This window comes from Nerophis ophidion, linkage group LG14 (genome assembly GCF_033978795.1).
Source record: "Nerophis ophidion isolate RoL-2023_Sa linkage group LG14, RoL_Noph_v1.0, whole genome shotgun sequence".
Classification (NCBI taxonomy): Eukaryota; Metazoa; Chordata; class Actinopteri; order Syngnathiformes; family Syngnathidae; genus Nerophis; species Nerophis ophidion.
This window is the reverse complement of record NC_084624.1, coordinates 51,143,329-51,167,602: the sequence shown is the minus strand read 5'-3', so window position 1 is coordinate 51,167,602 and position 24,274 is coordinate 51,143,329. Positions and strand designations below refer to the sequence as shown.

The following is a 24,274-nucleotide window of genomic DNA, read 5'->3' as shown; positions in this document are numbered from 1 at the left end:
GTATAAATATTTATACATATATATTTGTGCGTGTATATATATATGTATATATATACTTAGACATATATATGTGTGTATATACAAAGTATATATATGTATACATATATATGTACATATATATCTATATATATATAGATACATATACATGTATCTAGATATATACATAGATGTATATATGTGTATATATATATACATATATATACGTGTTTGTATATACAGTGTGTGTATATATGTATATATATCTATATGTATACATACATATATGTATATATACAGTATATATATCTATATATATATGTATATATGTGTATACATATTTAATATATATCTATATATATACATATATATATGTATGCATATATATGTATGCATATGTATGTATACATGTGTGTGTATATATATATATGTATATATACATGTATATATATATATATACACCTGTGTATATATGTATTTACACCTGTGTATATATGTATATATACATTTATGATATGTGTATGTATATACTGTATATATGTGTATATATACGTATATATACGTGTGTGTGTGTATACATGTAATTAATATATACATAATATGTATGTGTGTGTATATATATATATTTTTTTATTTTATTTTTTATTTTTCAAAATGTTTAGTTTGTTTTCATTCTTAAGTAGACAAAAAAGGTGTTCTATTCATCTCAGTGTATTTTTGTATTCTGGAATAGGCTTTGGCATCCTTGAAATTGAACCACATATGCTTCAGTGTATTTAGTTTTGAACAATTGATTAAATATTTGTTCTTATTTTCAAATAAACACAAAAATTATATAGGTTGATCTCAATAGTTTCTAATCTAGGCTGGGCTCTAGCGCCCTCCGGGAAGTGGAATAAATTTGATGGATGGTTCAAAGTCGTGCGTGCGTGCGTGCGTGCGTGTGCGTGCGTGCGTGTGTGTGTGTGTGTGTGTGTGTGTGTGTGTGTGTGTGTGTGTGTGTGTTGCATTATACAACCATATGGAATGAGTGCATTGCATATTTCTGTCCCATCTGGCCAACACATGGTTTCCCTCGCACAAACACTTGAACGCATCATTGCCTCCACCTGCTCCTCTTCATCATTCACCTTCCTCACCATCCTCTTCCTCTCCTCCCCCTCCACCAGGTGTGTTTGACGCTGACGGCCAAGCGGATGGCCAAGAAGAACTGCCTGGTGAAGAACCTGGAGGCCGTGGAGACGCTGGGCTCCACCTCCACCATCTGCTCGGACAAGACGGGCACACTGACCCAGAACCGAATGACCGTGGCCCACATGTGGTTCGACAACCAGATCCACGACGCTGACACCACCGAGGACCAGAGCGGTGAGAAGCGGGGGGTGGGGACGGTGGGAGGGTGGAGGGCACTGCGAGGAGGCGGAGAGGTTGTAACCACCTGCTCAAATTCATCTACTCAGCGTTCACTCAGCCAGCCAGGCTGCAGAACACACACACACACACACACACACACACACACACACACACACACACACACACACACACACACACACACACACACACACTCCGAGCAACAGGCAGGGGTCCACACCACCATCACACAATTGCTCTATTTATTTTAATCTTCTATTCTGCTTTCCTATTTTTTGAATCCTCTATTCCTTCTTATTTGCTGTTATACTTTTCCAATATTTATGTCTACTATTAATCCACTATTCTCTTGTTCCTCTCTTCCACGGCTCTTGTATTGCACTGCTTCTGTATTCTTTTCTTCTATTCTACTGTTACTCAATTCCTCTTTTCCACTATTTCTCTGTTCCTCCTAATCTTCTATTTCACTGTTCTTCTGTTCCTCTATTCTTATACTCCACTGTTCCTCCAACCCCCTGTTATTCTTTTCCACTATTCCTCTATTACAATATTCCACTGTCCCTCTATTCCAGTGTTCTTTTGTCTGCTCTGCTCCTCTATTCCACTTCTGCAATGTTCTTCTATTCCTCTGTTCTGGGGTTCTTTTGTTCCACTGTTCCTGTCACCCTGTTCCACTATTCCTCTATTCCACTGTTCTTCTGTTGCTCTGTTCCTTTAGTACTCTAATCCACAGTTCCTCTATTCTTCTACTCTACTGTTCCACTGTTTCTCCACCCCTCTCTTCCACTATTCCTCTATTACAATATTCCACATGTTCCTCTATTCCACTGTTCCGTTGTTGCTCCGTTCCTCTATTCCACTGTTCCATTTTTGCGCCGTTCCTCTATTCCATTTCTCCAACGTTCTTCTATTCCTTTGTTCTTTCGTTCCACTGTTCCTCTATTGCTCTGTTCTTTCAGTACTCTATTTCACTGTTCCTCTATTCTTCTATTTTGCTGTTTTTGTGTTCCATTATTTTTCTATTCAAGTGTTTCTACATTCAGTTGTTCCTCTTTACCTCTATTCCTCTGTTTCTCTATTACACTGTTCCTCTTGCCTACTATTCCACTGTTCGTCTGTTCCACTGTTTCTCCATCCCCCTATTCTTCCATTCCTTGATTTCACTGTTCGTCTGTTCCTTTATATCCTTATATTCCACTGTTGTTCTCTGTCCCTGTTCTCCTGTTCCACTGTTCCTCTATTCCTGTCCCTATGTTGCTCTGTTCATTCACTCTTTTTTTACACTGTTCCACTGTTTGTCTCTTCCACTATTCCTCTATATCACTTTTCCTCTATTTCTCTATTCTATTCTATTGTTCCTCTATTCAAATATTCTTCTTTTACTCTTGTCCACTGTTCCTTTATACCCTTCTTCACCCATTCCACTATTCCTTTCGTCTGTTTTTCTTCTATTCCTCTGTTGCTTTGTAACCTTTCCTCTCCTCCTCTTGTCTTCTATTAGACTGTTCCACTAGTCCTCTCGTCCACTTTTCTTCTTGCCCTTATGTGGGTTCTTCCGAGGTTGTCGTAGTCGTAGTGGTTTGTACAGTCCTTTGAGACATTTGTAATTTAGGACTATATAAATAAACATTGATTGATTGATTGATTCTATTTCCCTGTTACTTTTTAACTTTTCCTCTCCTCCTTTTGTCTTCTTTTAGACTGTTCCTTTATTCCACTGTTCCCATGTTGCTCTGTTCATCCATTCTTCTTTTACACTGTTCCACTCTGTCTCTTCCACTATTCCTCTATTTCTCTTTTCCTCTATTCTAGTGTTCCTTTATTCCATCATTCTTATTTTACTCTATTCCACTGTTCCTTTATCCCCTTGTTCACCCGTTCAACTATACCTTTAGTCCACTTTTCTTCTATTCCTCTGTTGCTTTGTAACTTTTCCTCTCCTCCTCTTGTCTTCTATTAGACTGTTCTACTGTTCCACTAGTCCTCTCTTCCACTGTTAATTTATTGTACGCGCGCTGTATTTATTTGTTCCACTTTTCCACAATTCTGTAGAATGTTTGGCCCAAACAGAAATATCGTGGCTCGTAGTAAAAGTATTAGTGCTGCCAAAGTTGTGTGTTCGAAGCACAACGAGTCGGCACATTAAGCTGATTAAATGGAACGCGATTTAAGGTTGTATATATATCAGTCTTTCTTAATCATAGTGTCAGGGCCCATTGCTAGGCCGCAAGCTACCCCTAGAGAGCCGCCGTATAATATCTGTTTCTTAGCTGTCATACTTTTCCGCCACTTGTGTCAGTAATGACAATCTCTGACAAAGAAGAAGTCTGTAGAATTTTCTTAAGGCTAAAAAATACGACGACCGTGTCGAAGTTGTTTTTATTTGCGCTTTCATTTTATTGACAGTTTAGTTCAGAAACATCTTTATTATTAGTTTACTTGTTTTAGCAAATAATTGTAGGCAAACATATTTTTCGCCAGTTATTTATGAATCCCTTCTTATGCGGTATATTTGGTTAGTACTTATTTTTCTAATCAGCCTGACAAAAAGTTTTTGTGTTAAATAAATAATAATCCTTGTGATTAGCATGTTTTCATAAAATTCATAAGGTTGTAAACTGTTTGTAGGTTAAATATAATCATTTAATATGATTAAAATTAAAAGTAAGATTACTAATTCTGTGTCAATATTTCAGAGGTCCAAAAAGGTTGAGAACCCCCGGTGTATTATATTTAACATGAATCAAACATTGTACATTAGTTGTATGTAACATGGTATATAATGTTATATTTAACGTTGTATATAAAGTTTTACATATGTTGTATTTAACATTGTATATAAAGTTGTACTGTTTGTAGCGTGTAAATCAGAGGTCTCAAATGTACAAACAGGTTTTATCCGGCCCGCGGGATGAGTTTGCTAAGTATTAAAATGAGCCAGAATTTATTAATGACATAAACTGCAGTTTTAAATGTGTCCACTAGATGTCGCAATAGCAATTATTTGGATCTTTGTAGCTGATGCTACAAATGTGAAACAATACAAAACCACATGTTACTGCACCAGTCGAGGAAAATGAGCAAACTACATAAATAAAATCCTGTAATTTGAATTCTATATTATTTTTTTATCTTGATAGATTGAAAATTAACACCAGTGAGTCGACTGATGAACATTATCACATCATTTATTCAGAAAGTATTAATAACGACAAAAAAAGAAATAATACTATTAACTCCAACATGTATGTGTAAAAAACAACAGCAATATTAAAATTTGTACAATTTTCAGAACGTGTTTCTTTTATTTTTAAACAAAAAACAATCTGAATTTGTTTTTATTTTTAAGTTATCGTGCTGTGATTTTACCAGTCCGGCCCATTCGGGAGTAGATTTTTCTCCATGTCGACCCGATCTGGTGAAAATGAATGAAGGCAGTGCCAATGATCGCTACAAATATCCATCCCATCCATCCATCATCTTCCGCTTATCCGAGGTCGGGTCGCGGGGGCAGCAGCCTAAGCAGGGAAGCCCAGACTTCCCTATCTCCAGCCACTTCGTCTAGCTCTTCCCGGGGGATCCCGAGGCGTTCCCAGGCCAGCCGGGAGACATAGTCTTTCCAACGTGTCCTGGGTCTTCCCCGTGGCCTCCTACCAGCTGGACGTGCCCTAAACACCTCCCTAGGGAGGCGTTCGGGTGGCATCCTGACCAGATGCCCGAACCACCTCATCTGGCTCCTCTCGATGTGGAGGAGCAGCGGCTTTACGTTGAGCTCCTCCCGGATGGCAGAGCTTCTCACCCTATCTCTAAGGGAGAGCCCCGCCACCCGGCGGAGGAAACTCATTTCGGCCGCTTGTACCCGTGATCTTATCCTTTCGGTCATGACCCAAAGCTCATGACCATAGGTGAGGATGGGAACGTAGATCGACCGGTAAATTGAGAGCTTTGCCTTCCGGCTCAGCTCCTTCTTCACCACAACGGATCGATACAACGTCCGCATTACTGAAGACGCCGCACCGATCCGCCTGTCGATCTCACGATCCACTCTTCCCCCACTCGTGAACAAGACTCCTAGGTACTTGAACTCCTCCACTTGGGGCAGGGTCTCTTCCCCAACCCGGAGATGGCACTCCACCCTTTTCCGGGCGAGAACCATGGACTCGGACTTGGAGGTGCTGATTCTCATTCCGGTCGCTTCACACTCGGCTGCGAACCGATCCAGTGAGAGCTGAAGATCCCGGCCAGATGAAGCCATCAGGACTACATCATCTGCAAAAAGCAGAGACCTAATCCCGTGGCCACCAAACCGGAACCCCTCAACGCCTTGACTGCGCCTAGAAATTCTGTCCATAAAAGTTATGAACAGAATCGGTGACAAAGGACAGCCTTGGCGGAGTCCAACCTTCACTGGAAACGTGTCCGACTTACTGCCAGCAATGCGGACCAAGCTCTGGCACTGATCATACAGGGAGCGGACTGCCACAATAAGACAGTCCGATACCCCATACTCTCTGAGCACTCCCCACAGGACTTCCCGAGGGACACGGTCGAATGCCTTCTCCAAGTCCACAAAGCACATGTAGACTGGTTGGGCAAACTCCCATGCACCCTCAAGAACCCTGCCGAGAGTATAGAGCTGGTCCACAGTTCCACGACCAGGACGAAAACCACACTGTTCCTCCTGAATCCGAGGTTCGACTATCCGGCGAAGCCTCCTCTCCAGTACACCTGAATAAACCTTACCGGGAAGGCTGAGGAGTGTGATCCCACGATAGTTGGAACACACCCTCCGGTCCCCCTTCTTAAAGAGAGGGACCACCACCCCGGTCTGCCAATCCAGAGGTACCGCCCCCGATGTCCACGCGATGCTGCAGAGTCTTGTCAACCAAGACAGCCCCACAACATCCAGAGCCTTAAGGAACTCCGGGCGGATCTCATCCACCCCCGGGGCCTTGCCGCCGAGGAGCTTTTTAACTACCTCAGCGACCTCAGCCCCAGAAATAGGAGAGTCCACTACAGATTCCCCAGGCACCGCTTCCTCAAAGAAAGACGTGTTGGTGGGATTGAGGAGGTCTTTGAAGTATTCCCTCCACCGATCCACAACATCCGCAGTCGAAGTCAGCAGAACACCATCCGCACCATACACGGTGTTGATAGTGCACTGCTTCCCCTTCCTGAGGCGCCGTATGGTGGTCCAGAATCGCTTCGAAGCCGTCCGGAAGTCGTTTTCCATGGCTTCCCCGAACTCTTCCCATGTCCGAGTTTTTGCCTCCGCGACCGCTAAAGCTGCACACCGCTTGGCCCGTCGGTACCCGTCCACTGCCTCCGGAGTCCTATGAGCCAAAAGAACCCGATAGGACTCCTTCTTCAGCTTGACGGCATCCCTCACTGCTTGTGTCCACCAACGGGTTCTGGGATTACCGCCACGACAGGCACCAACAACCTTGCGGCCACAGCTCCAATCAGCCGCCTCGACAATAGAGGTTCGGAACATGGTCCACTCGGACTCAATGTCCCGCACCTCCCTCGTGACATGTTCAAAGTTCTCCCGGAGGTGTGAATTGAAACTCTCTCTGACAGGAGACTCTGCCAGACGTTCCCAGCAGACCCTCACAATGCGCTTGGGCCTGCCAGGTCTGTCCGGCATCCTCCCCCACCATCGCAGCCAACTCACCACCAGGTGGTGATCGGTAGAAAGCTCCGCCCCTCTCTTCACCCGAGTGTCCAAAACATGAGGCCGCAAATCCGATGACACAACTACAAAGTCGATCATGGAACTGCGGCCTAGGGTGTCCTGGTGCCAAGTGCACATATGGACACCCTTATGTTTGAACATGGTGTTTGTTATCGACAAACTGTGACGAGCACAAAAGTCCAATAACAAAACACCACTCGGGTTTAGATCCGGGCGACCATTCTTCCCAATCACGCCTCTCCAGGTTTCACTGTCGTTGCCAACATGAGCGTTGAAGTCTCCCAGTAGGACAAGGGAATCACCCGGAGGAGCACTTTCCAGTACTCCCTCGAGTGTACCCAAAAAGGGTGGGTATTCTGAACTGCTGTTTGGTGCGTAAGCACAAACAACAGTCAGGACCCGTCCCCCCACCCGAAGGCGAAGGGAAGCTACCCTCTCGTCCACTGGGTTGAACTCAAACGTACAGGCTTTGAGCCGGGGGGCAACCAGAATTGCCACCCCAGCCCGTCGCCTCTCACTGCCGGAAACGCCAGAGTGGAAGAGGGTCCAGTCCCTCTCGAGAGAACTGGTTCCAGAGCCCTTGCTGTGCGTCGAGGTGAGTCCGACTATATCCAGCCGGAACTTCTCTACCTCGCGCACTAGCTCAGGCTCCTTCCCCCCCAGTGAGGTGACGTTCCACGTCCCAAGAGCTAGCTTCTGTAGCCGAGGATCGGACCGCCAAGTGCCCTGCCTTCGGCTGCCGCCCAGCTCACAATGCACCCGACCTCTATGGCCCCTCCTATGAGTGGTGAGCCCATTGGAGGGATGACCCACGTTGCCTCTTCGGGCTGTGCCCGGCCGGGCCCCATGGGAACAGGCCCGACCACCAGGCGCTCGCCATCGTGCCCCAACTCCGGGCCTGGCTCCAGAGCGGGGCCCCGGTGACCCACGTCCGGGCGAGGGAAATCTGGGTTCATTTCGTTGTAAATCCATAGAAGTCTTTGAGCTGCTCTTTGTCTGATCACTCACCTAGGACCTGTTTGTCTTGGGAGACCCTACCAGGGGGCATGAAAACCCCCAGACAACATAGCTCCTAGGATCATTGGGACACGCAAACTCCTCTACCACGGTAAGGTAGCAGCTCAGAGAGGAGAACGTGTTTCTTTTATTTTTAAACAAAAAACAATCTGAATTTGTTTTTATTTTTAAGTTATCGTGCTGTGATTTTACCAGTCCGGCCCATTCGGGAGTAGATTTTTCTCCATGTCGACCCGATCTGGTGAAAATGAATGAAGGCAGTGCCAATGATCGCTACAAATAATAAACATGATTCCGAATTTCTTCTGCTATATAACAACCACAAATTGCAAGATTTTTTAAAAATTTATATTTTCATTAGGGATGATGTTTAAGAAATTATCGATTCCGATGCCATTATCAAATCCTCCTATCGAACCGATTCCTTATCGATTCTCTTATCGATTCTCTTATCGAATGCAGATAGGTTGTTGTATGTGGAAAAAAACACACAATACTTGGCTCAACAAAAACTCACTTTTGGCAGCCTCCACTTATATTTTTTCGGGAAAAAATTAAATAAATAAATAAATATTGACTGTTAGTGCCCCTTTAATTGGGTCACATGAAAACAATTAATGCAGGGAAGACACTGCATCAATTTTTATTATTTATAAGACAGAACTGGAAACTCTGGAGTGGTGTAGGCTACAAGATACCATTAACGTTATCAGACACATACAAAAAGGCTAACGTTACCGTTAGCCACTGACTATGCTTTGGTAACGTTTGTCTAGCTAACATTACTGCGGTCCTGGTTGACATAAGAGGTAATGTTATTTTAGCCTAAAGGCTACAAGTGAGCAGATATGGAAAGTAACCGGCAACAGTTAACGTAAGTTAGTCACAGGGATTATCACTGGGACTGCAGGTTGAAGCAGAGGAAGAGAGGCGTGCTTCGTCATCTCTGTCGCTGCTTCTCCACATGTCAAAGACACGACACATTTCTCTAATCTTCAGGTTATGTACGACCTGAACATGTTTCAACATGTTTGTTGTACTGCTCCCTTTACAGGAAGGCGAAGCCTGGCAATAATTTCAGATAGCCGTTTCTTCGCCGTATTTCTTAGTAAAGTGAAGCCATGCCTTGGAGCGTTTTTTTGTCCGGTCCATTGTTGTTGCTGCTTCTGTATCTGCCGCCGAAGGACTGAGCTACGTCATTTCTTGTGAGGTGTCACAGGACATTTCCTGTGACACGGGATTTGTTCCCAGGGATTCGAATAAAGAACCAAACCTTTTTATTTACTATAGTGGCTTCGATAACTGGAACCGTTTCTCAAAAAGGGATTCGAACCCATTGAATCGGTTTGGTTCTTATCGAACAATCGGGAGAACCGGTTTTCAAACATCATCCCTAATTTTCATACTTTAAAAAAATTAGTTATTGCAGCCTACAGGGCTGGACGGACCTATAGCCATCCATCTAGCTGTCTATATCTACAGTATATTTGATCTTTAGTATGTATGCCTATGTACAGTCGCTATGTATAGCTACAGTTGGGTGCAAGAATGCTATGATGATGTATCTGGCTGAAATTAATTCATAAAACAGCGCAGACTTCTCACCAATATGTCGCTTGGCATGTCGAGCACTCTGCAGAGCACCAGACTGAAATGAAAAATGAATGCAGGGTGCCAGCACCAAAGCGAAGGTCATTTCTGGAAAGATTACTCGAAAACGACGGGATATGCGATCTAAACAGCTCTAACGCCGTGTTCAAAATTAAATCATCGTCATTCTTCAAATTGGTGAAATGAAAAATCCCAATCAAAGATGTTGTGTTACATAGCTGCTGTACTGACAGCGCACATATTGCAGGAATACACTTTTAGAAGAATCATCACGAGGAGAGGAAAAAACAAACGCTCTCGCTGACATTCTTCTTGCAGGTTCGTGTTTTGACAAGAGTTCTGCGACTTGGTTCGCCTTGTCCCGCGTGGCTGGCCTGTGCAACAGAGCTGAATTCAAAGCTGGACAGGACAAAGTGGCCATCTTGAAGGTAGAAGCAAACACTCCAGTAAAGTTTCAACCTTTGGAATAACAACCCCTCTGTTGGAATATCTCTCTCTATATGTATATATACTGTATATATATATAAAGTTTACATACACTTGTAAAGAACATAATGTCTTGAGTTTCCAATCATTTCTACAACTCTTAATTCTTTGTGATAGAGTGATTGGAACACATACTTGTTGGTCACAAAAAACATTCATGAAGTTTGGTTCTTTTATGAATTTATTATGGGTCTATTAAAAATGTGAGCAAATCTGCTATCGATTAGCATTAGCAATTTTACACGGCAAGTTCGACGCCTCCAAATTTGGTTAAAAAAATTACAACTTAGAAACATGTTACAAACAGCTGGCGCATAATAAGCACAATACTTAGAGTGTAAATGCCTTTTAGGACTCCACAAAAGAATCGACTGTCACATTAAACTTAATGGCAAATACTACTTTCTGGTTAAATGCATTCACTAAGTCTATGCACTACTGCCGTCTAATGTCTTGGAATTGCAATTACAAAGCCCAAAACCAGTGAAGTTGGCACATTGTGTAATTTGTAAATAAAAACCGAATACAATGATTTGCAAATCCTTCTCAACTTATATTCAATTGAAGATACTTAACGTACACACTGAGAAACTTTTTTTTTTTTTTTGCAATTAACCATTAACCTAGAATTTAATGGCAGCAACAAATTGTAAAAAGGTTGACACAGGGACATTTTTACCTCTGCGTTACATGGCCTTTCCTTTTAACAACACTCAGTAAACATTTGGGAACTGAGACCAATTTTTGAAGCTTTTCAGGTAGAATTGATAAAAAAGTTAAAGTACCATTGATTGATTGATTGATTGATACTTTTATTAGTAGATTGCACAGTCCAGTACATATTCCGTACAATCGACTACTAAATGGTAACACTCCAATAAGTTTTTCAACTTGTTTAAGTCGGGGTCCACGTTAATCAGTTCATGGTAAATGATTGTCACACACACACTAGGTGTGGCGAAATTATTATCTGCATTTGACCCATCACCCTTGATCACCCCCTGGGAGGTGAGGGGAGCAGTGTGCAGCAGCGGTGGCCGCGCCCGGAAATCACTTTTGGTGATTTAACCCACAATTTTAACCCTTGCTGCTGAGTGCCAAGCAGGGAGGTAATGGGTCCCATTACCTCTTCATTCTCTGAACCTTTTGATGATACTACGGACCGTAGATAAATTCCTTGCAATAGCTGGTTGAGAAATGTTTCTCTTAAACTGTTCGACAATTTGCTCAGGTATTTGTTCACAAAGTGGTGACTCTCGCCCCATCCTTGTTTGTGAATGATGGAGCACTTCATGGAAGCTGCTTTTGTACCCAATCATGGCACCCACCTGTTCCCAATTAGCCTCTTCACCTGTGTGATGTCCCAAATAAGTGTTTGATGAGCATTCCTCAATTTTCTCAGTCTTTTTTGCCACTCGTGCCATATTTTTTGAAACATGCGGTGGGCATCAAATTCCAAATGAGCTAATATGTCCAAAAAACCCAAAGTTTTCCAGTTCGGATGTTGATAAATGGCTTTTGCTTTGCATAGTAGAGTTTAAACTTGCACTTACAGATGTAGCGACGAAATGTAGTTGCTGACAGTGGTTTTCTGAAGTGTTCCTGAGCCCATGTGGTGATATCCTTTACACACTGGTGTCGGTTTTTGGTGCAGTACCGCCTCGAAAGTCATGGGCATTCAATGTTATGTGCAGTGATTTCTTCAGATTCTCTGAACCTTTTGATGATATTACGGACCATAGATCAGTGGTCCCCAACCACCGGGCCGTGGCCCGATTGGTACCGGGCCGTGGCCCGATTGGTACCGGGCCGCAGAAGAATTTTTTATTAAAAAAAAAATATAATAATATTTTTTATTAAATCAACATAAAAAACACAATATACACTTACAAATAGTGCACCAACCACAAAAAACTCCCTTTTTCAAGACAAAAACGTCCGTTTTTCATGACAAAGAATAAAAAAGAAAAAAAAAGGACACCCCCGCGGGACAAATTATTTAGCGGATACAAAAAGGTTGGGGACCACTGCCATAGATGGTGAAATCCCTAAATTCCCTGCAATAGATTGTTGAAAAATGTTGTTCTTAAACTGTTCGACAATTTGCTCACGCATTTGTTCACACAGTGGGGAAACTCTTTCCTCCCTTGTTTGTGGATGACCCATCAATTCATGCCAATCATGGCACCCACCTGTTCTCAATTAGCCTGCTCACCTGTGGGATGTTCCAAATAAGTCTTTGATGAGCATGCCAGAACTTTCTCTGTCTTTTTTGCCACTCGTGCCAGCTTTTTTGATACATATTGCAGGTATCAAATTCCCAATGAGCTAATATTTGCATAAAACAACAATGTTTTGGAGTTTAAATATTAAATATCTTGTCTTTACGGTCTATTCAATCGAATATAGGTCGAAAAGGAATTGCAAATCGTTGCATTCTGTTTTTATTTACGATTTACACAACGTGCCAACTTCACTGGTTTTGGGTTTTGCATATGGAAAATCTACTATATAATAATACGGTACAGTCAAGTACTTGCAAATGACACAGAAGTGTAAGAAAAGCAAGATAGTGAAGTGAATTATATTTATATAGCGCTTTTCTCAAGTGACTCAAAGCGCTTTACATAGTGACACCCAATATCTAAGTTACATTTAAACCAGTGTGGGTGGCACTGGGAGCAGGTGGGTAAAGTGTCTTGCCCAAGGACACAACGGCAGTAACTAGGATGGCACAAGCGGGAATCGAACCTGCAACCCTCAAGTTGCTGGCACGGCCACTCTACCGACCGAGCTAAGATAACAACTGGACAGCACAGCTCAGTGTTAAATGTTAAATATATTTATTTTTAACAATTGGGAATTTTCAACACATTTGAACACACATTTATGTGCTGTTCAGTGCCGGTATTTATTCCCAGATACTTATAATTGGTACCGTGGGAATTCCAACGTGAAAGGTACATTTCTATGCCTGACACACAAGGCAATTGGAGCGCTGACGCTTTGTCCAACTGCGAGACATGTTTACCATTTGTAGAACATTAACAAATTATGCTACATCCGATTATGATACCCTTATAAATATTGTTCGAAAATGAGTCATTTCAAAGACCGTTAACATTGGCTCTCGTGCGGCGCTGTGAGCACTACAGGTGTACCCAGCCAATTAAAAAGACATTTTAACGGCGTACTTTTACACTTGGTCGACACTTGAATGTAAGCATCAGCTGGGAGCGATTATGCAGCAGAACGACTCTTAACAGAAGTCTATTATTAGGATCTAAATAGCACTTTAATGGAGTCGGTCGAGTGTGCCTTAATTGCTTTACATAATGCTGTAACATCACTTCCTTCAATAACATGTCTTCTTATACGTGGGTAATAGGCTTAGTGGAGAATCTGAAGGAATTATGTTGTCAAGGCATGAAAGGGCAGCCTCCACTATTTAATAATACTTTTGAGAATTGTGTCTGAATAACAAATAAAGCCTAAAAAAAATAAAAATAAAACATTGAGGAAATTCTGAATAATAAAGTAAAATGTGTAGTAAACACTAGCATAGCAATGTAGTGCGAACGTTCCATTTTAGCGGCAACATCATGCTAAGTTAATAATAATAATGGTACTAATTAGCTTTATTGTCTCCGAGGGCCAATTTAGTGTTAACAATCAACCTGTCCCCAGGTGAATGTTTTTAATGTCTGTCTATCTGTGTTGGCCCTGTGATGAGGTGGCGACTTGTCCATGGTGTACCCCGTCTTCCGCCCAAATGCAGCTGAGATTGGCTCCAGCACCCCCCGCCACCCCAAAAGGGACAAGCGGTAGGAAATGGAGGGATGGATGTCTCCGAGGAGAAAATGGTTTTGGACATCAAGGCACCGTGTTTTACATACCGTATTTTTCGCACTATAAGTCGCAGTTTTTTTCATAGTTTGGCCGGGGGTGCGACTTATACTCAGGAGCGACTTATGTGTGAAATGATTAACACATTACCGTAAAATATCAATTATTATTTAGCTCATTCACGTAAGAGACTAGACGTATAAGATTTCATGGGATTTATCGATTAGGAGTGACAGATTGTTTGGTAAACGTATAGCATGTTCTATATGTTATAGTTATTTGAATGACTCTTACCATAATATGTTAGGTTAACATACCAGGCACCTTTTCAGTTGGTTATTTATGCCTCATATAACATAAACTTATTCAGCCTGTTGTTCACTATTCTTTATTTATTTTAAATTGCCTTTCAAATGTCTATTCTTGGTGTTAGGTTTTATCAAATACATTTCCCCCAAAAATACGACTTATACTCCAGTGCGACTTATATATGTTTTTTTCCTTCTTTATTATGCATTTTCGGCAGGTGCGACTTATACTCCGGAGCGACGGTACATACATGCACTGTATTGCCAAAAGGATTTGGCCACCCATCGAAATGATGATAATCATGTGTCCTAATAACCTGGCCCAGTGTATAAAATCAAGCACTTAGGCATGGAAACTGTTTCTACAAACATTTGTGAAAGAATGGGCCCGCTCTGAATGATTTCCAGCCTGGAACTGTCATAGGATGCCACCTGTGCAACAAATCCAGTTGTGAAATTTGCTCGCTCCTAAATATTCCAAAGTAAATTTTATTATAAGAAAGGTGAAGAGTTTGGGAACAACAGCAACTCAGCCACCAAGTGGTACATAAACCACGTAAACTGAAAGAGAGGAGTCAGCGGATGCTGAAGCGCATAGTGCAAAGACTTTCTACACAGTCAGTTGCTACAAAGCTCCAAACTTCATGTGACCTTCCAATTATCCCACGTACAGTACTCAGAGAGCTTAATGGAACGGGTTTTCATTCCCGAGCAGCTGCATCTAGCCATACATCACCAAGTCCAATGCAAAGCGTGGAATGCAGTGGTGTAAAGCATGTCGCCACTGGACTCTAGAGCAGTGGAGACGCCTTCTCTGGACAGATTAATCACGCTTTTCCATCTGGCAATCTGATGGATCAGTCTGGGTTTGGAGGTTGCCAGGCAGAGGTGGGTAGAGTAGCCAGAAATTGTACTCAAGTAAGAGTACAGTTACTTTAGAGATTTATTACTCAAGTAAAAGTAAGGAGTAGTCACCCAAATATTTACTTGAGTAAAAGTAAAAAGTATGTTGTGAAAAAACTACTCAAGTACTGAGTAACTGATGAGTAACCTGTTTGTTTAATGATTACGGCAACAAATAATGCACAAAAACATAAAAATAGCAATGAGCAAATTCAGAGCCAGGAATATCTCTTAAGCAACTAAAACAATAATATATATTAAATAATAGTACATTAAAATAAAATGAAAAAAATGGCACATTGAGCCACAATAACTTAACAGCACCATAACCATAGTAGGCATTCATTGATTTGATTGATTGATTAAAACATGTATTAGTAGATTGCACAGTACAGTACATATTCCGTACAATTGACCACTAAATGGTAACACCCCAATAAGTTTTTCAACGTTTATCAATTACTTAATAAATGACCAAGTTGAGGTGATCTACCTCATATATACATATACATACACACACATCATATACATACACACACATATCATACATACACACACAAATCATTTATACACACACATATCATATATATATATATATATATATATATATATATATATATATATATATATATATATATATATATATATACAGTATATAATTTATATTTATTTATTTTGCCGTTTTTGTTGACATGTTGAAGGTGTTTTAATGAATATACATGCATGTTTAACATATAGATTCCTATCTTTCATGAAGACAAGAATATAAGTTGGTGTATTACCTGATTCTGATGACTTGCATTGATTGGAATCAGACGTTCACGTTTTCAAATGGAGGAGAAAAAAAGTTCCTTTTTTCTGTCTAATACCACATGAAAGTCGTTGGTTTTTGGCATCTTATTTGTCCAGCTTCCATATTCGTTTTTATACACTTTACAAGAAATACATTTGCGGCAAACTCCGTAGCTTGCTAGCTTGTTTGCGCTGGCTTTTGGAGACTCTTATTTTGTTAACGCAGGCGCGATGGAGCGGCACTTTCATTGTGAAGACAGGAACTGTGCGATCAGTCTTTAGGCTTTTGACGGGAAGTACGGTTGAAATAAAAAAGTGTCTTTTTTCCTTTACACTTTTGATTGATTGATTGAAACTTTTATTAGTAGATTGCACAGTACAGTACATATTCCGTACAATTGACCACTAAATGGTAACACCCCAATAAGTTTTTCAACTTGTATAAATCGGGTCATGTGACCGCCTGGCTCTGTTTGATTGGTCCAACGTCACCAGTGACTGCATGTGATTGGTGAAACGCAGGCATGCGTAGTTCCTACTTTGAAGCTCTGTCATTAACCAAAACAAACATTAATAGACTGATAAAAAAAAAGTAGCGAGCTGAATGTATATAAATGGAATGGAGTAAAAGTAGCGTTTCTTCTCTATAAATATACTCAAGTAAAAGTAAAAGTATGTTGCATAAAAACTACTCGTAGAAGTACAATTTATCCCAAAAGTTACTCAAGTAAATGAAACGGAGTAAATGTAGCGCGTTACTACCCACCTCTGTTGCCAGGAGAACGCTACTTTTCGGACTGGATTGTGCAGAGTGTGAATATTGGTGGCCCCATTCATTCTTTCCTTAACACTGATCAATCGTCCTGTCTCCTTAGCAGAAAAACAGCCCCAAAGCATGATGTTTCCACCCCCATGCTTCACAGTAGGTATGGTGTTCTTGGGATGCAACTCAGTATTCTTCTTCCTCCAATCACAACGAGTTGAGTTTATACCAAAAAGTTCTATTTTGGTTTCATCTGACCACATGACATTCTCCCAATCCTCTGCTGTATCATCCATGTATCCATTTTGGTATAAACTCAACACGTCGTGTTTGGAGGAAGAAGAATACTGACTTGCATCCCAAAGACACCATTTCAGCTATGCCGGGAACGGCATAGCTCGGTTGGTAGAGTGGCCGTGCCAGCAACTTGAGGGTTGCAGGTTCGATTCCCTCTTCTGCCAACCGAGTCACTGCCGTTGTGTCCTTGGGCAAGACACTTTACCCACCTGCTCCCAGTGCCACTCACACTGGTTTAAATGTAACTTAGATATTGGGTTTCACTATGTAAAAGCGCTTTGAGTCACTAGAGAAAAGCGCTATATAAAATATAATTCACTAAAATATAATAATTCACTTCCCATTCTGTCTCTCACAGTTGAAGTGTACCTATGATGAAAATTACAGACCTCTGTCATCATTTTAAGTGGGAGAACTTGCACAATTGGTGGCTGACTGAATACTTGTTTGCCCCATTGTAATTGTTGAAGCTTTGAAAGTGGAATTCTTTCCCATTCTTGTTTTATGTAGAGCTTCAGTCGTTCAACAGTCCGGGGTCTCCGCTGTCGTATTTTATGCTTCATAATGCGCCACACATTTTCGATGCGAGACAGGTCTGGACTGCAGGCGGGCCAGGAAAGTACCCGCACTCTTTTTTTACGAAGCCACGCTGTTGTAACACGTGCTGAATTTGGCTTGGCATTGTCTTGCTGAAATAAGCAGCGGCCATGAAAAAAATGGCGCTTGGATGGCAGCATATGTTGTTCCAAGACCTGTATGTACCTTTCAGCATTAATGGTGCCTTCACAGATGTGTAAGTTACCCAAGCCTTGGGCACTAATGCACCCCCATACCATCACAGATGCTGGCTTTTGAACTTTGCGTCGATAACAGTCTGGATAGTTTGCTTCCCCTTTGGTCCGGATGACACCATGTCGAATATATCCAAAAACAATTTCAAATGTGGACTTGTCAGACCACAGAACACGTTTTCACATTGCATCAGTCCATCTTAGATGATCTCAGGCCCTGAGAAGCCGGCGGTGTTTCTGGATGTTGTTGATAAATGGCTTTCACTTTTCATAGTAGAGCTTTAACTTGCACTTACAGATGTAGCGACGAACTGTATTTAGTGACAGTGTTTTTCTGAAGTTTTCCTGAACCCATGTGGTGATATCCTTTAGCGATTGATGTCGGTTTTTGATATACCGTATTTCCTTGAATAGCCTCCGGGGCGCTAATTAATTTAAAACCTCTTCGCACTCCTGCGCTTATTCAAAGCGTGCGGTAAAAGTAAGCAGGCGCTAATAACTTTAAAACCTTTTCTCACCCCTGTGCTTACGAATGGCATGCAGTAAAAAATTGGTTATGATACAAAAAAAAAAAAAAACGAAATTTTTCTGCGGCCACGGCCCGGTGGTTGGGGATCGCTGCTCTACAACATGTCATCGCGCCCACTTTTACACCATGCTATCTGCGTGCCGGCCGGACGCATGCATTTCGCTTCTTCTCATACGAGATTGCAATGCATACTTGGTCAACAGCCATACCTTTTACAGTGATTGTTGTGATATAAACAACTTTAACACTCTTAATAATATGTGCCACACTCTGTGAACCCACACCAAACACATTTCTGGAGAACATTGGCTCTGTAACACATTATAAACGCAACATAAGAATTACCCATAATGCTGTGCATCCATGACTCTTGGCTATATTATACACGCGCCCCTAACCCCGCCCACCTCAACCGACGCACGGGGGGGGGGGGGGGGGGTTGTTGCTATCGATGTATAATATAGCCAAGACTCATGGATGCACAGCATTATGGGTAATTCTTATGTTACGTTTATAATGTATTACAGAGCCAATGTTCTCCAGAAATGTGTTTGGTTAGGGTTCACAGAGTGTGGCGCATATTAAGAGTGTTAAAGTTGTTTTATATCACAACCATTAGTGTCATATGTATGGCTGTGGAACAAGACCCCTGGTTTACACATAGTAAAAGCAAAAAAAACACTTCCGCCATTTTGAAAAAGCGTCACTCATGATGTCACGAATATGACACGGCAGTAAAGGTAAGCATGTGCTTATTAATTTAGGGGGGGAGTTTGACCCGGTAGTAATTCAAGGCAGGCGTATATTACATACCCGGCGGCTATTCAAGGAAATACAGTAGTGCCGTCTGAGGGATCGAAGGTCACGGTCATTCAATGTTTGTTTCCGGCCATGCCGCTTACTTGGAGTGATTTCTCTAGATTCTCTGAACCTTTTGATGATATTATGGACCGTAGATGTTGAAATCCCTAAATTTCTTGCAATTGCACTTTGAGAAACACTGTTCTTAAACTATCGGGCGGAAGGCGGGGTACACCCTGGACAAGTCGCCACCTCATCGCAGGGCCAACACAGATAGACAGACAACATTCACACTCACATTCACACACTAGGGCCAATTTAGTGTTGCCAATCAACCTATCGTGGTAGAAAATGGATGGATGGATGGATGTTCTTAAACCGTCTGACTATTTGCTCACGCAGTTGTGGACAAAGGGGTGTACCTCGCCCCATCCTTTCTTGTGAAAGACTGCGCATTTTTTGGGAAGCTGTTTTTATACCCAATCATGGCACCCACCTGTTCCCAATTAGCCTCCACACCTGTGGGATGTTGCAAATAAGTGTTTGATGAGCATTCCTCAACTTTATCAGTATTTATTGCCACCATTCCTAACTTCTTTGTCACGTGTTGCTGGCATCAAATTCTAAAGTTAATGATTATTTACAAAAAAAAAAAAGATTATCAGTTTGAACATCAAATATGTTGTCTTTGTAGCATATTCAACTGAATATGGGTTGAAAAGGATTTGCAAATCATTGAATTCCGTTTATATTTACGTCTAACACAATTTCAAAACTCATATGGAAACGGGGTTTGTAAAATCATCAGCGCCGAGGTTGACCCCAAACACAAGTCAAAAGTGGTAAAGGAAATGCTAGATCAGGCTAGAATTAATGTTTTAGAATGATCCGACTCAAACGTGTGGACAATGCTGAAGAAACAAGTCCATGTAAAAAAAACAACACATTTAGTGGAACTGCACCATTTTTGTCAAGAGGAGTGGTCAAAAATTCAACCGGAAGCTTGTGGAATGTGGATGGCTACCAAAAGTGCCTTATTGCAGCGAAACTTGCCAAGGGACATGTAAGCAAATATTAACATTGCTGGATGTATACTTTTGACCCAGCAGATTTGGTCTCATTTTCAGTAGACCCAAAATAAATTCATAAAAAAACCAAACTTCATGAATGTTTTTTGTTACAAGTACCGTATTTTTCAGAGTATAAGTCGCTCCGGAGTATACGTCGCATTTGCTGAAAATGCATAATAAAGAAGGAAAAAACATATATAAGTCGCACTGGAGTATAAGTCACATTTTTGGGGGAAATTTTTAAAATAAAACCCAACACCAAGAAAAGACATTTCAAAAGCAATTTAAAATAAATAAAGAATAGTGAACAACAGGCTGAATAAGTGTACGTTATATTAGAGGTACCCAACCACCGGGCCGCGGCTGGATTTGGTACCAGGGCCGCAGAATAACTTTTTATGAATTTAAATTTTTTTATAAAAAAATTTTTTTTATTACAATTAGTGCACCAACCCAAAAAACCTCCCTTTTTCATGACAAAAAAAAAAAAAAAAGAATCCTCCCCCCAGCGTGAATGAGCTAAATAATATTATTTGATATTTTACGGTAATGTGTTAATAATTTCCCACATAAGTGGCTCCTGAGTGTAAGTCGCACCCCCGGCCAAACTATGAAAAAAAACTGCGACTTATAGTCCAGAAAAATACGGTATGTGCTCCAATCACTCTATCACAATAAAATAAGAGTTGTAGAATCAATCAATCAATCAATGTTTATTTATATAGCCCTAAATAACCAGTGTCTCAAAGGGCTGCACAAGCCACAACGACATACTCTGTAGAGCCCACATAAAGGCAAGGAAAACTCACCCCAGTGGGACGTCGGTGACAATGATGACTATGAGAAACCTTGGAGAGGACCGCATATGTGGGCAACCACCCCCTAGGGGATCGAAAGCAATGGATGTCGAGCGGGTCTAACATGATATTGTGAAAGTCAAATCCATAGTGGATCTAACGTAACCGTGAGAGTCCAATCCAAAGTGGATCCAATATAGTAGCGAGAGTCCCGTCCAAAGTGGAGCCAGTAGGATGGGAAACTCAAAACAGCCATGACATTGTGCTTTACAAGTGTATGTAAACTTTTGATTACGACTGTATATCAGGTAGTTATGAAATCACATATTACACTCCCCCTACCTTATTGCAGTTTTCCAATATTGCACTCCTTATTATTGCATCCGGTTATTACAGTACTTTTCTATAATTAAGTGTTAAGAATTAGCTTATTTGCAGAATAAAAATGATGAAACCTAACATCTTCCAGGTCTGCAGGTGGCTTACAGCCGGAGAAGCTTTGCTTTAAGACGTTTAGCGAAGCCTCGTAACCGGTCAGTGGCATCTACAGTACATGTCCATGAAAAAGGAGTTTTTTTTTTGTTTTTTTTTTTTCAAAACCAGTGTAGCAGCCCTTCCAAACATCTAAAAGCATCGAGATGGAATTTCCTTCATCTGTTTATTCATTCATGGAAAAACAAGGACAAATGTGGGCAAGCATGCGTCCTTGTTGTGCTGCTGTTCATGAATGAATAAACAGCGACCAAAAGTCATCTGCTGTCGCGCTTTGACCCCCTTCTGTGGCTTCCCTCCAGCCCCCGCTCTCATTTTCTATGTCGTATATGAGCTCCAACAGGCCGGCGCACATTTGAATGCATTGTTGTGTTTGGAGACGCTAAGATGTGCTATCGCATATATTTGCAGCTGAGAAGATTGTTCACAGGTTGTAAACAAGACAAACACCTCCGCCAATTCTTTCAATCTTTATCCTCAATTACTAATAATTCAAATCAAATCAAACAACTTTGTTAGTCCCTTGAGGGGGCAATTCAATTTGAGCAGCGCACTGAAAAAAGTCAGTGTTTAAAAACAAGAAAAAAATATATACAAAAATGAGAGGTATTTTATTTGAACCAAGCAAAATTATCTGCCAGTAGAACAAGAAAATTCGGCTCGACAAGACTTTCCAAAACAAGTAAAATTAGTTAACCTCAATGAACCCACAAATACTTTAAAATAAGTATATTCTCACTAATAGCAAGTGCACTTTTCGTGGTAGAAAAAAAAGAGACCATTTTGCTCAATATGTTGAAAAATATTCTTAAATTAAGTAAATGCTAGTGCCATTATCTTGACAGAATGAGATGCGCTCGGCATCATGATTTTTTTTCATGCTTGAAGTAAGAGATTATTACTTTAAAAGAGTAGTTTTATACTTGTGAGTTTTGATGACACAGCTTTGCAACAGTTGATATTCTAGTTTCAAGCATGTTTTACACAATATAGGTCATCAAATCTCAGCAACAATCTGTAATATCTTACTGAGATCATTTAGGACCAAAACCCTTAAAACAAGTAAAAACCTCTAACACAGTGGTCCCAAACCACCGGGCCGTGGCCCGCTACCGTGTTAGTGTTAGGGTTACCGGGCCTCAGAATAATTTTTTTTATCAATTTTTAAAAACATTTTTTTATTTGTATTTTTTATTATATATATTTTTTTATTAAATCAACATAAAAAACACAAGATACACTTACAATTATTGCACCAACCAAAAAAAAAACTCCCTTTTTCATGTAAAGAAAAGAAAAGAAAAAAAATACCCCCCCCCCCCCCCCCCCCCCCTTTTTAGTAACCCGAACCCTTATATGTTCCCCTGGTGTCCAATTAACTCTAAATGAAGTCTTTGTTACTTAAATAAGCAACTAATTAATGGTGAATATTAAAGTGTTACCACAATTTATTTACACAATAACCGTTGTCATAACATCTTAAATAAACACAGGGAATGAGAACGGGAACTGCATGTTTAGAGATGTCCGATAAGTTGTTTTTTTCTGATATCCATTATTCCAATATTGTCCAACTGTTAATTACCGATGCCGATATATATAGTCGTGGAATTAACACATTATTATGCCTAATTTTGTTGTGATGCCCCGCTGGATGCATTAAACAATGTAACAAGGTTTTCCAAAATAAATCAATTCAAGGTATGGAAAAAAAAAAACATGGCACTGCCATATTTATTATTGAAGTCACAAAGTGCATTATTTTCTTTTAACATGCCTCAAAACAGCAGCTTGGAATTCAGGACATGCTGTCCCTAGAGAGCATGAGGAGGTTGAGGTGGGCAGGGTTGAGATGGGAAGGGGGGCGGGGGGGTGTTGTGGTTAGCGGGGGTGTATATTGTAGCTTCCCGGAAGAGTTAGTGCTGCAAGAGGGTCTGGGTATTTGTTCCGTTGTGTTACGGTGCAGATGTTCTACCGAAATATGTTTGTCATTCTTGTTTGGTGTGGGTTCACAGTGTGGCGCATATTTGTAGCAGTGTTAAAGTTGTTTATACGGCCATCCTCAGTGTGACCTGTATGGCTGTTGACCAAGTATGATTTGCATTCACTTGTGTGAAAAGCCGTAGATATTATGTGATTGGGCCGGCGCTCAAAGGCAGTGCCTTTAAGGCACGCCCTCATTATTGTTGGCTGGATGGAACACGGGAGAAATTCGGGAGAATGGTTGCCCCGGGAGATTTTCGGGAGGCACACTGAAGTTCGGGAGTCTCGGAAGGGTTGGTAAGTGTGCCTGGGAGACACACCTGCCTACATCCGTGTACCACTTCGCACAGCGGCGTTTAAAAAGTCATAAATTTTACTTTTTGAAACCGACTCCGATAATATCCGATATTACATTTTAAAGCATTTATCTGCCAATAATATCGGCAGTCCGATATTGTCGGACATCTCTATGCATGTTGCATGTACTGTTTACATTGTAGACATTTGTGCCATCTTAATCACATCTGGATTGAAACGTACAGCTTTTACCACACAAAACACATTTTTTGTTCAAGTTTTTGTGCTAGTTTGTGCAGTCTCAAGACAAGCATTTGTGCTATTACGATTGGAATATTATCAATGTTTTATTCATACGTGTGTGCTGGTTTATGGGGGTGAAGTTGGGGGCTGTGTGACTTCACTGGTCAGAAAACGTAACCTAGAATTACTTCAAAGCAGCACAAAGG

General features: G+C 41.1%; 1 protein-coding gene across 2 annotated transcripts in view; it reads left to right on the top strand.

Annotated features, from left to right (window-relative positions):
* atp1a2a (ATPase Na+/K+ transporting subunit alpha 2a) overlaps nucleotides 1–24,274 on the top strand; it is a 193,753-nt gene that overhangs the window by 46,716 nt on the left and 122,763 nt on the right. For both annotated transcript variants that reach the window (XM_061920966.1, XM_061920967.1), the window contains 2 exons: nucleotides 1,146–1,344; nucleotides 9,989–10,098. In XM_061920966.1, the coding sequence (XP_061776950.1) occupies nucleotides 1,146–1,344; nucleotides 9,989–10,098 (309 nt within the window). The remainder of the gene's footprint in view (nucleotides 1–1,145; nucleotides 1,345–9,988; nucleotides 10,099–24,274) is intronic.